This window comes from Manis pentadactyla, chromosome 5 (genome assembly GCF_030020395.1).
Source record: "Manis pentadactyla isolate mManPen7 chromosome 5, mManPen7.hap1, whole genome shotgun sequence".
Lineage (NCBI taxonomy): Eukaryota > Metazoa > Chordata > Mammalia > Pholidota > Manidae > Manis > Manis pentadactyla.
Window position 1 is genome coordinate 104,500,243 of NC_080023.1, and position 13,168 is coordinate 104,513,410.

Genomic DNA, 13,168 nt, shown 5'->3' on the forward strand with positions numbered 1-13,168 from the left:
CTTATTTCCACCATTGCCATTGCATATCACATTTGTTTCAATGGGGAGAAGAGAAAGAAACTGAGTCACTGGCCATTTGGAATTTCCCACATTCTGAAATGGGCCAAGTGCATCCTTGTGGTGGTAATGCGTTCTTCTTACCCGTATCCTGCAAACCAGTAGTTAAGCCTCCAGGTTTGACTGGACTCAGGGTCCGTCCTTTCAGGGGCATCTACTGCCTGCTTCACTGCCTCACAAAGCACTCAACCTATAGCTGTACAAGTTTCTTGGTACTAACCATGTGCAGTGAATTTTGGTGTCAGAGCCCATTTTGAAAGCTAAGAAAATTTGGTATTCAAATGACGCAGAGTGTGGGCAATATCTACCTTCATAGGAAGTCTCCTGTGACTCTGAGATTTCCTGTTGGGCTTTCTATTTGACCAACGTCATGAACTTTCTCCTGTCAAAAGGATCTGCTCTTCCTGACACACCTGCTTGACCCCAGTCTTCCGCCGGCCTCCGGCCCTTTGCCCTATGGGGCCACAACCCTCAGGCAGCTCCATGGATGACTTTCGGCAGTCGAGGTCCTTGGCAAATAGTCTTTACATGCTGACTGTGTTATAAGATTCCAGGTGGCCAATTTTCTTGATACCCACCAAGCTGCCTAGGCATGATTTCTAATTACCCAACAGCTCAGGGCACTACTGACAAAGAGCTTAACAAACAAAGGGTGATGTTTCGAGCTTAACGTTCCCACTGCTCAGCTGTGGATGTTTTCCTAAGAAGGCACCTGAATGTTCACTTAAACCACCTGCTTACAAAACCGAATGCTTTAAAGAAGTCAGCAGTGGAGTTGAGTTGTGGAAAGATAAGCACGTGAGTAATATTTCACCAAATATCCCCAAACGCCCATCCACTTGGCTTTTCACGGACGTAGTGAGTGAGTGCCCTGCCACGTGCACCCACAGGGAGCAGTGCTTGTGACGCTGGGTCAGCGAGACCAGGATCAAGTAACCAAAAGGCTCCTGGTTTCCCACTTACTTGTGTAAGCTGCTCAAGAGTCTTTGAGCTTCAGTTTGCTCAACTTTAACATATATGAAGCTCCTTCTATCTTAATGGTGGACTAAATAATATGACGTACAGCTCGACACCAGTCGGGGCTCACTCGGCCTCAATAAAAGTAACTTCCTTCACTCTGAGGGCCTAAGGCAGCCTTGACACCCACAGCAGACCACCCCCATTCTCCACTTGCTCTTTCGGCTTCCAGAAGGTACGTGGTTGTGAAGGAATAATGCCCCCATTCTGCCTAGTTAAGGGTCTTTCTTCCTGCCCTGAGATGCACACCCCAACCGTTTTAAAGAGAGAGAAGGAAGAACACAAATACGTTTTTCAGTCCAGCAGGAGGATCCTGTGTGTCAACACGTATGCATCCTTATGCTACATGTGCGTATGTAGGTTGAGTTGTATGTGACCTGGTTTCCCTACTTGAAACCTGGTTTTGTTATTTCTAGAACTATCTAAATGTAGTCCATTATCCAACTTCCTTCAGAAGAATCCTGTATCCCTTGATATACAAAGGTACATATTCCAGCTACTCTGTGAGCACAGACATAGAGCAAAGTAGACACTGAGCCCTGTACTTTCCAAAAAATAGTTTCAGGCTTAGCTGGACCTCTCGAAATGTATGTTAGTTGGTGTTAAGAGTTCATGTTTCCTCTGTGGCTAATAAAAAAAAATACACTATGGCCCTGAAAAATACTGGAATTATTAAGGAACCCCTAGGCTCTGTCATATGGTCCTGGCAAGATATGGGTTAGTGTTTCCTCATGCTCAAAGTAAGCTACGAATATTAAAAACTTAAAGTTTTGAACTTTGTGCTTATAGAGTAACAATCATAACAATAAAAAATACTTTAACTTTGAATTGTTCTGGCTCAAATGCTTCCCAAATTAATGGCACATTTTCTTCTGAAAACATCCTGAGATTTAGGCATATATATATATTTTTTAATCCACATTTCAGAGACAAGGAAACAGACTGAGAGTAACTGGCCCAAATAACATAGCTGGTAAATGGAGGCACATGAGCTTACACTCTGGAAACGCTGTTTGACTGTTTGACACAAAGTCAAGTCGGACTTTGTGTCAGTGATGCTGCTTCTTTCCAGCCTGTGTCAAAGAGCACTGGAATCCTGTGGTGCCTCAAGGGCCACAGAGTAGAAAAAGGCGGGGGTGTTGTGGGGTGAATCAAACAGGCTGTGCTCTAGGCCCTTCACTCACTCCACTTTCAGCCACAGTACATCTCTTATGATTATGTGTATAAGGGGTCCTGCTGCAAGCTTTGTTTGAAAGATTCCCAAACACTGAATCGTACCATGATGTCTCCTAATGCTGGTAGCGATCTGCACTAGCAACCTCTTGAAGTCAGGGACCCTGTCTTGTCTTTTCTTTGATCTCACAGTGGTGGGAAACCTCCCCTGACTGTGTGCCTGCCTTTGGGAGAAGGAGCAGGTGGAAATCACTGCCTATGGGAAGTGTTGCTGCAGGCTCCAGAACAGCACTGTCTGAGCATCTCCCATGAACCCTGGCAACCCTGCTCACCGTGTTCCTTACCAAAGCCAAATGAATTAATTATTCACAGTACCTGTAGCCTCACTGGTACCACCGTTCACTGAGCTCTTCCCCAGGAGGGAAGTGGCATCTTCACCAAATATCTTGTGGCAGTTTTCAATGAGAAATTCTACCAGAGATATCTGTAACACAAAAGGGCAAAGACAGGGTGCTCTTCTTCACATGGCAATGTTAGGAATCCCATCTCACATGTGAATCTTGGGTCTAACAAAAAATGAACAAGAATTCTGAGGAAAAATCGATAGTTGATTCTAAAGAACCAAGAATAATTCAGTTTTGTTTAAGAAATAAATGATACTTCCAAGACTACTTTGGCACAGATGTTAAAAAGGTTTCAATGTTTGAATGAAAGTTACGATTTCTACCCTAGCTTAGTAGGTCACATTTTTAAATCAATGCTTACATCTTTAAAGATAGATTAAATTGCAAGGAAGTCACATAGGATGCTTGGGTTGGAGATGTATATATAATCTCTTGCTAAGCTTTATTTCTTATGAAGAACTTTCCAGGTCTTTTGAGATGCAAATGATGTAAAACACCTTGCTAAAATTTATGATGCATCCAAAAGACAAACATCTGTGAAATTCAGTTGTTAAGTGTGGAAGAACCCTAAACTTGGGAAGCAGAGATCTCTGTGGATTCTCTGTGACGGAAGGTCAGCAGCTGGAGAGAAACCATGGCGGCTTGTCTGAGTATGATAAACGGCTGCCACTCCAGGTGCGTATAGGTCAAGCGTGCACTTTTAAAAACAGGTCTGTCTGTATTACCACCACACATTTCAGACTCAAGGTGGGGCCTCTGCCCCTCAGGGCATAAAAATAAGATATCTCCTTACCTTCTTTTTCATATTGTTTCCTAGATCTGTGTTGCAAGTACCAGGCAGATAAAGAAGGCTCGGGGCTATATACATCGATAAACCAAAAGCTGTCATCTCGTTGTATTTGGAGTGCTGCTGAATGTTGCGTAAAACTCCAAACAGACACCGCAAGAGAACAGCATTGGCTCTCGGCAGCTGGTCTAAAAGCCTAAAGACAGAAAAATGTACTTTTAAGTGAGGGAAGTTGTTTGGCTGAGGAAGTGGGAAACACAATGCCAAAAAACAGAGCGCTTTGTCCACCAAGTACGCAGCCCACTCTAGCAGAGCTCCGGGTGTGAATGTGTAGAGAAATGTTGGACTCAATTTAATTCCTGAACAGGGTAAGAACTTCCCCGGTTAAACAAGTGCCTGGCCAAAGTAAGGTCGTATCACTGGCACCCTGGTCCACTAGCATCTCTCATAGACCAGTGGGTCTCATTTCCTATCAGTATCATACTTTCAGAAGTTGTAAATTGGTCAAGGAGTCCGTACAAGTAATCTTAGGGAAAAAGAGAGTTTGATGAGGGCAGTTAAGATGTGCATGTATTAAACTGGCCCCCTGAGTGTGATCAAATGAAAACCCTTTGGCTTTGGTAAGATTTTAGTGGTCAAAGCTGTAAATGATAGGCCTGTTTTCCTTAGAGTATGTTGGTTGTAATTCTCAGTGTGAGCAGAGTAGAGTGATCAATTGTTGCATGGTTACCTCCGTGTTGCAGTTATTTTGTCATCCTCGCTCTCCCCTTGATCAGGAATGGCAAGCCATTTATCATACAGACTGGATGAAAAAAGACTTCCTTCGATAGTTTGAAGAAAATCCTTACAAAAATAAAGAATATTATTATTGCAGCCAATATGTATTGGAGAAATTGCAGAGAAAACCTTGAGTTGCTGACTTCAGTTCGGTGCCCGCTACCTTCATAGCCACCCAAACGTGACCCAGGAGAGCACAGCTCTGACTCTCCACTGACTTGCACACCCAAAAGCAGGGGCTTGGTTTGCCTCAATAAGTTAGGAGCATACAAGCAGCGTCTGGGCTCCGTTGGCAGTGAAGCCTCTGGAAGTGACTTTTTGCGTACGTGTCAGCCAACTAGCACAAACTGACCAGGTCTGGTGATAAAACAGTTCACCTTCTTGAGAAGATATACATGTACCCATCTCGCTTGTTTATTTGAGACACAATACTTGCTCTGAATTCTACCAAGTAAAGTATTTGAAGCCAAACACACGGCAAATGCTATGGCACATATACTACGGGAGAACTTGGCCTTGTGACCTGAGGTATATGTGCCCCTTGGGAGAAAACTTCTGTTTTTATAACTTGATTCCTGTAACCCTATAAAAAGTGCAGTTCTGCAGACTTATAAGCTGCCAAAGTTGGAAATACAGCCAGATCCCCAATTCCTAGCTACCTGTTACCCTTTTCCATCCCTGAGTGGACCTCCCCCTAAAAAGGAAAGAGTCTCAGAATTTGAACAGATGACAATTGCAGGCTTCCGGGTTGGAGACAGGGAGATATAAGCTTCATAAATGGAGGCTTGGATATCTGTCACTACAGAAGGCTGATGAACAAGTGTTACCATGATACAAGTGAGCCTATGAACATTTATGAAGCTTTAATGTTCTGTGCAAGCCTGAAGGCCTTGCTAGCGTCACAGGCATACCTCGCTTCCACTGGGCTCACTAATAGCCCAGGACTTCTCTTAGTTTTTAGCTCAGTCAGGAAATGTTTGCAGGGAACCATCACAATTACAGTCCAGTAAGTGTTCCCTCCTTCTAATGCTTACAGAGCCGCTCTTTGTGCCAGGTGCTCTTTTGAGCCAGGAGGAAGCACAACAACCCTGGCTGGCTCTGGGAGTCCAGCAGGGAGCTGGAGGCCCCTAGCCTCGTGCCCCAAACTGCAGCTGTCATGGCATGTGTGTCCCTCTCTCTCCTTGATCCTGTGCTGCGCAATCTACCATTGGCCAGCTTTGCCGAAGGCATGTTGTGACCCGAGCTGGCTGTGCCAAGGGTATTTGTTGTTGCACCTCTCTTTTAAGACAGCTTAATGGCCAACTCCGTGTGGTCCTGAGGAGATAGTCCTTTCTCGTTGAGGCCTATGTCTCCAGTTAGTTTCACATGGTATTATCAAGGCCAAAGTTGCAAAGTCTGATTCTCCACCAGGATCAGGCAACTTTAGGAAGAGAACACTTGAGGAATGTCTAAGAACTGTACCTATGAGTGCCACCCTCTGGCTAGTTTGGGCTTAGAACAGAGGATTAGGCGAGAGCCTGCTGACTCTTGCTAGGAAATCAAAGCAGTTCCGTGTGTGCACCCTGCAGAGAGCAGCAGCAGCCTTGCTACTCACATACCCCGTGTATATTACTGTGGTCCCTGTGGGGGTAGTCGTCAACTCTGTGTCCTTTCTAACTGTTGCTATTTAGCATACAGTCTCATGGAGGACATGGAAAGACCAAATGTAACTGACATTCTGTGATAATTTTCATAACCTGGTTGCAGTTGGTTCAGAGCTGCTAACAAACTCTTAAGACGGACTGATGAAATCCTGTCTCGGTTCCTTTATTCCCCTTATAGACATGTAACTGATACTTGTGATTTAACTGTGTCCCTTCACAATTGATCTATTTTTTGTATAAACTTATTGAACGTTCAAATTTCCAAACTTGGTGTAGGTGCTGCACCCACTTTTTACAAGTCATATTTACCAATGGAGGCATGTGGTGGGAGCTGATTCGCATGGGACTGTGACTGTGGCAGTGGGCTAAACAAATCAAGTTTTAACTGATTATGCCAAACTTTCTAAAGGTGAAAAGAGGCCCGTGTGCTGGAGTCACTCTATGCGACACTTGACAGTAAAAGGCATGAGAGTAACAGGGGAAGGAATGATGATGACGTAAACAGAGGTTTTGGTGGCTACTGTCAGCATTTTTTGATGCTTTGTAAGGTAAATATTAGCATGCTATGGCAAAGTAATACAACCATCTCTGTATTTAATATAAATAGTCTTTTGGAAACTTTCCCTCTTTAGGAATATTGGCAGGAAGTCATCAAATTAGGATGCTTGTTTTGGTAAACATTTTGTATACATGCAGAGTTTGGAATTTATTATTACTTTGTTATTATTATCATGGTTATTTTGCATAGAGCGCTCAGGAGTGATGATGGGGAAGGCCGTGTGTGACATAAGAGGAAATTATATCTAAGCAGGCTTTTGATGATCAAAGTAGCTTCCTGAAATTTTGACTTTGTGCTTTAGTTTTGCACATGCTTAACCTATAATGTCTTTGATGGCTCCTTGGCCGTCATGATGGAGGATAGCAATCACACAGCTTCAGAGTTAGGCTGTGTGTGGACACTGCCAGAACTCTCCCTACCTTTAAGACGGCCGCTGCCACAAGGACGGATTCACCATCCCAGTTCACTTTTTTCCCGGATTTGAGCTTCTTCTTTAGGGCTCTGCAGGATTTCCTATTGGTCTCTGGCCTGAAGACGCCTTTTGTGAGCGGCCCTTTTTCATTGATAAAAGCAAGCATATCCTATAGGAAGAAAAGGAAAGAAAGACATACTGCAGCTCATCTCCACAGGGTATGTGGAGGCATGGTGCTAGAGATGGAGGGCCTAAATGTAGAATTTTTTTTTCCATTTCTCTAAAAACATTTCTATCCAACAATTCCTTCTACATACATTCGTGTACTGAAATACTTTAAACACTTATTTTAATCAGATTTTCCTTTCCAGGGAATTTATGCTTTTTCATCAAATGTGTCTGCTTCAACGCCTTTGTGGAATCACCCTGTCCTCTTCCATTCATTCTTCATTAGTCCCTAATAGAGGTAGACACTCTTCCCCACATCTGTAAATCCTTTTGCCATACTCATTCTGCATTTGTTTATTCCCTTTTGAGCAAGTATATGGATACCTCATTGCTACTTTTTCTATTTCCTTCCCTCCTTTAAAATCAGGCCCCAATTCCTCACCACCACCTCTGATTACATTCCATTGTCAACAGTCTTTCCTGTGGCCGTATCTCCAGGGCTTCTGCTTGCAGTGTGGGAGATAATAGGGGTTGGAGTCACATAGTCCAAGGGCTCTAAAATCTAGTGTCCAGCCTATCTTCTGTGTGACGTGGGACACATACATACTCTGCTGACGCTCTTGGTGTGTGTCTTTGTGTGTGTGAAGTACAGAAGATGATAATCACAGCTACCCCAACCCCTTAATTTGTGGGGAAGAATGCGAGAACCATGGCAGTAGCTAGCGTGAGAAATTCTTTCAATGTAGAATAAAATTGCCTGTATTTACTATAGCGCTAGGAGACGTACTGGACACTCAGTGAATGCTAACACTGTCAACTCAATGCACCATTAAAGATAACGTAGGCTGAAGTCAGTGACTTTAACCTGATAGTTGCCATTTGGGTTAAAGTGTGCATGGCCAGAGGATGAGTCTTTACACTTAAGCACTTGACATGCAAGTCAATTCCATGGGATGCAATTTTGAGTTGTATGATTGAGTCACTTTAGCTGAAGGAGACTTGGACCTACTGCAGAATTTAAGGAAGGAGATGAAAAGGGAATATGAGGATGAGGAGGACTCTCAGAGATTCATACACACGAAACCCATTTTGACGGACCTGAGCAGGCATGTGTGAATTTCCCGAAACAAGTGCAATGGACAAGAGTACCTTCTCCTGTGGTATTTGCCTTATAACTCTGCAGTACCTAAGTCTGATTTGATTCTTTCATGTAATACTGAAAAAGCCTCTCAGCCAGAGGCATTTGGAGCTAGATTTGGAGGAGAAGCCTTGGGCTCCTGAGCTCTCCTTCCTCAGGAGGGCTACACAAGACTGCAGTGAGACCTACCAGAACGGGGTTGAGCAGCTTGTCGTCGTCACAAATGTCCATCATAGAAATGCCAAAGATCTGTCTTGGCTTTGCAGGTGGTGGTGCCGGGCTGGGGTTGTCCTGTGAAGCGCTGGAGCTCTTCCAACAGGCCAGGTGTGCGACAACACTCTTCTTAACTCTCTTCCAGCGTGAATCTAAGGAAGAAGTGGGATGATCATTACTGGCAGTTTAATTCACTTCACCTTATTTCCACCATTGCCATTGCACATCACATTTCTTCCAATATTGAGAAGAGAAAGAAATTGAGTCAGTGGCTGTTTAGAATTTCCCACATTCTGAAATTGGCCAGTTGCATCCTTGTGGTGCTAATGTGTTCTCCTTCGCCGTATTTTGCAAACAAGTAGTTAAACCTCCAGGCCCGACAAGACTCAGGGTTAGTCCTTTCTGGGGCATCTACTGCCTGCTTCACTGCGTCATGAAGCACTCAACCTGTAGCTGTACAAGTTTCTTGTTACTAACCATGTGCAGTGAATTTCAGTGTCAGAGCCCATTTTGAAAGCTAAGAAAATTTGGTATTCAAATGAGGCAGAGTGTGAGCATCATCTACCTTCATAGGAAGTCTCCTGTGACTCTGAGATTTCCTGTTGGGCTTTCTAAGTGACCAACCGTGGTCACTTTCTCTTGTTAAAAGGATCTGCCCTTCCTGACACCACCTGCTTGACCCCACTCTTCCGTCAGCCTCTGGCCCTTTGCTCTGTGGGGCCACAACCCTTAGGTAGTTCCATGGATGACTTTCTGCAGTCAGGGTCCTTGGCAAATAGTCATTACATGCTGCCTATATTACAAGACTGCAGGTGGCCAGTTGTCTTGATACCGCACCAGCTGCCTAGGCATGATTTCTAATTACCGAACAGCTCAGGACAATACTGACAAAGAGCTTTACAAAGAAAAGGTGACTGTTTTGAGTTTAAGGTTCCCATTGCTCAGCTGTGAATGTTTTTCTCATAAGGCACCCGAGTGCTTGCTTAAACCACCTGCTTGCAAAACTGAATGCTTTAAAGAAGTCAACAGTGGAGTCGAGTTGTAGGAAGGATAAGCACATGAGTAACATTTCACCAAATATCCCCAAATTTCCATCCACTTGGCTTTTCACGGACGTAGTGAGTGAGTGCACTGCCACGTACACCCATAGGGAGCAGTGCTTGTGACACTGGGTCAGCAAGACCAGGATCAAGTAACCAAAAGGCTCCTGTTTTCCCACTTAGTTGGGTAAGCTACTCAAGAGTCTTTGAGCTTCAGTTTGCTGAGCTCTAACATAAATGAAGCTATTTGTATCTTACTGGTGGACTAAATAATATGACGTCCAGCTCAGCACCAGACATGGCTCACTGCAGCCTAGATAAAAGTAACTTCCTTCACTTTGAGGAACTAAGGCATCTTTGATACCCACCCCCATTCTCCACTTTCTCTTTTGGCTTCCAGAACGTACGTGGTTGTGAAGGAATAATGCCCCCACTCCGCCTGGTTAAGGGTCTTTCTTTCTGCCCTGAGATACGCACCCCAACCATTTTAACGGCAGAGAAGGAATGATGCAAGTACGTTCTTCAATCCAGCAGGAGGTTTCTGTGTGTCCACAGGTACACATGCTTACGCTACATGTGCATATGTAGGTTGAACTGTATGTGACCTGGTTTCCCTACTCGTAACGTGGTTTTCTTATTTCTAGAACTATGCGAATGTAGTCTGTTATTCATCTTTTGTAAAAACAATGCTGTATCCCTTGATACAAAGCTATATATTTCAGCTACTTTATGAGTACAAACATAAATTAGACACAGTGAGTCCTGTACTCTCTCAAAAGTTTTTTTCGTCTTAGCTGGAATATTTGTAATATAGGTTATTTGGTCTTACACTTCATGTTGCCTCTGTGGCTCCTAAAAATATATGCTTTGGCTATGAGTAATGGGAATGATGAAAGAAGGTAAATTTTAGGAATGTAGGATTTCTATATGGTCATGGCATGATGTGGTTTAGTGTTTCCTCATGGTGGAATTAAGGTATGAACACTTAAAAAACAAATTTTTGAATCATTGTTCTTATAGAATAACAATCATAATGTTAGAAATGCTCTAAGTAGAAATTCTTTTCTGGCTCAAACACGTCTCAAATTAATAGCATGGTGTGTTCTGAGAAGGACACATCATCGGGAGCATTTTGGCATGGCAGAGATAAAAATCGTTGAAGAAATCATAATAATAATAAGCCCCATCCGTAAATTTCTATCCAGTTGTAGCTTCCACATGCTGTGAAGCACACATGAGTGATCTCATTGTGTGGGTAAAACTGAGAGTTCAATTTCACCTTATGTAAAGTCGGTAAGTCCTGTAATTCTTACTCCCCCTTAATTCTTTCATCCCAGGTCTCTCTAATCAGGCCATCATTTGATCACGTCTTGTGATGGCCTTTAGAAAACCATGTCATGGGAAAAATCCATTCCCCGGATATATGAAGCTCACACTCTAATAAGACAGAGTTGTGTTCATAACGTGATTCAATGTTGGAAATGCTCTGGAATTAAAGAGAAGGAAGAGACCGTCTACCTAGAGGAATGAAGGGGGAGAAAACCCCTCCTAGCAATGCGTTGGGTGCTTCCGTGTGGGAAGGGACCGGGCTCACCTCTCTGTTGGTTCCTGGCCAGGTGCCTGGGCTTCAGGATGAAAGAAAAGATAGAATCCTGCAGTTCCTGGGGCACGAACGTAGCAGGAAGAAGGCTCGTTTTAATTCCGTAAGGATGTTCATGCCCTGCGTGGAGAAAACCTAAATATAGATTCCGGCTGATGGTGGTGGGTAGGGTACAAACCTACCTACCTTACCATGAGCATGTGCACCATACTGGGGTGTGCTGCCATTCTCCTGGGCTTCTGGAGAAAGAATGCTGTGCCTCTGAGTCAGCATCATATTCCCTCACCTGGGGGACACCCTGCAGAAAGCAGGTGCCCAAGCAATAATTTAAAAAGAGAAAAACAAAGCTTAAACATGGTGCTTTGCTTGGAATACACAGCCCCATCAGGGAGGGCCGTGCACCGTGTTGGCTTGTGCTGTGCTTCGATCTGAGACTATTTAACGCATCCTAGTTTCTGTCTTGACACTAACTAGGTGTGTAAGGCTCAGGCAGATTGCCCCTTGGAACCTTACATACATGCTTTCAAGCACTTGCTTATAAGGATCAAAGTAAATATAGTAATCATTGGTAGTTAATACATTTTAAATAATCGTATATGTTAAGAATTGTTATGATCACTGTTCTCTCACTCAAGGTGTCAGCTTAACAAAGAGAATTTCCATTTGCTTTTGTCAGTTCTAAACCCAGGGCTACTCAAGAGCAGCAGGGAGCCTTTATGCTTCCCTCCCACTGTCCCCCTGCCCCTAGGAGGCTCCCGCCAATGGTCAGATGGAAGGATGCACACTGTGTTGGTCACCCAAAAGCAGAGTGCAAAACATTTGTTTACAGAGTGGGAAACTGCACCCAAAATCGTGGGGAGTTGCCACGCCCAGAAATTTGTTTTGCTCTTTCATGCTTTAAATTGCTTCCTCTCCATAGAAAACTCAGAACTCTGGGCTCATGACCTGGCTTTCATTTTTCCAGGATAGAATGAAAGTTCCCTTTCTTTCAGCTCACATGTATTATTGAATGTAACTTGAGGAGCTCTTGTTTTCCTTTTCATCTGGTGCACATGCAATGTCAGTACCGTGTTTAGCACAACAATCACAGCGACTTCCATCTTTTAAGGCAAAAGAAGCTTCTGTGACAGCAATAAAATACAATGAAATCACAAGTATAGCCAGGAGTTAGTTCACAATTGAGAATTTACAGCATGCTAAGAAGAGTATTCAGACCAGCTGCTAAGGGATCGTCAAGATTGGGCAGTCTCTTCACATTTTTAGAGCCAGCTGTGGTACATGATGTTCTAAGCATAAAAGTTACCATCTATATTGTTTTATCTAAGTTGATGCATTTTATTAAAATAAATATACCTAGGGTTTTGATGTTTTTCACTTTATTGCTGGCCTATTATTAATTTAAAAAAACCATGAAGCAGGTGGGCACACCGTCCTCAGCTATGCACTTGGTGACTCTGTATTCTAAGATGGGGGATATCTGTTTCATGGAGAAAACTTGGTTCTTTAGATTTTTCCAGATCACTTGAAAATATTCTTCAGATCATTGGAGAAAGAGTAATAGCCAATGGATTGTCGGAAGGATTAAAAATTAATAATTATGTAAGAGGAAATGCTCTAAGGTTTCTAGCAAGAATCGTTGTCACCATTACTCTGTTGCAAGGTCTCTCTCAGATCCTGTGCAGGTGTTCATTTTAATCTATTTCCATTTCCACACTGATCAGATGTGCTGATCCAAGAATTATTATTTTGAGCTGACTTGTAATAACTATTTTAGGAGAGGTGTAAGCTCTGTATCAATAACCTTGAGAACAATACTGGTAAACTCAGCCTGAGAGACGGCAAAGTACATGTGGCTCAGTCAGTAAAGACTTGAGGAATCTAAATGTGATCATCTCATTTTCTTTGGGACACTGAGAAAAATTCTGGGCCCAGAGCAGACGATAAATAAATATTTGGATTTGGTTTCAGAGACATGATTAGATTTTGGAAGGATCTCACAAATTAGAGGCTATTTAAGAGGAAATGGGACAGAAGAATACTTGAATATTAACCATATCAATGAACACTCTATGAGACTTTCACTTTTAAGGGTATTTAAACTTAAGACCAAAGAGCCATGAACTTGAGGTTTTAGAGTGAGAATTTTGAGCCCCATCAACCCCATCTTAGATTTTCCCTGA

The 13,168-nt window shown here is 43.2% G+C and overlaps 1 protein-coding gene across 1 annotated transcript; it reads right to left on the reverse strand.

The window, feature by feature from the left end:
- Positions 1-425: 425 nt before the first annotated feature.
- Positions 426-11,264, reverse strand: LOC130683974 (rho GTPase-activating protein 20-like). Its single transcript, XM_057503262.1, has 7 exons — positions 11,180-11,264; positions 8,325-8,500; positions 6,837-6,998; positions 4,169-4,281; positions 3,445-3,634; positions 2,623-2,731; positions 426-511 (listed from the first exon to the last, which is right to left on the reverse strand). The coding sequence occupies exons 1-7, from the start codon at positions 11,262-11,264 to the stop codon at positions 426-428; spliced, it is 921 nt and encodes a 306-aa protein (XP_057359245.1).
- Between the last annotated feature and the right edge of the window lie 1,904 nt (positions 11,265-13,168).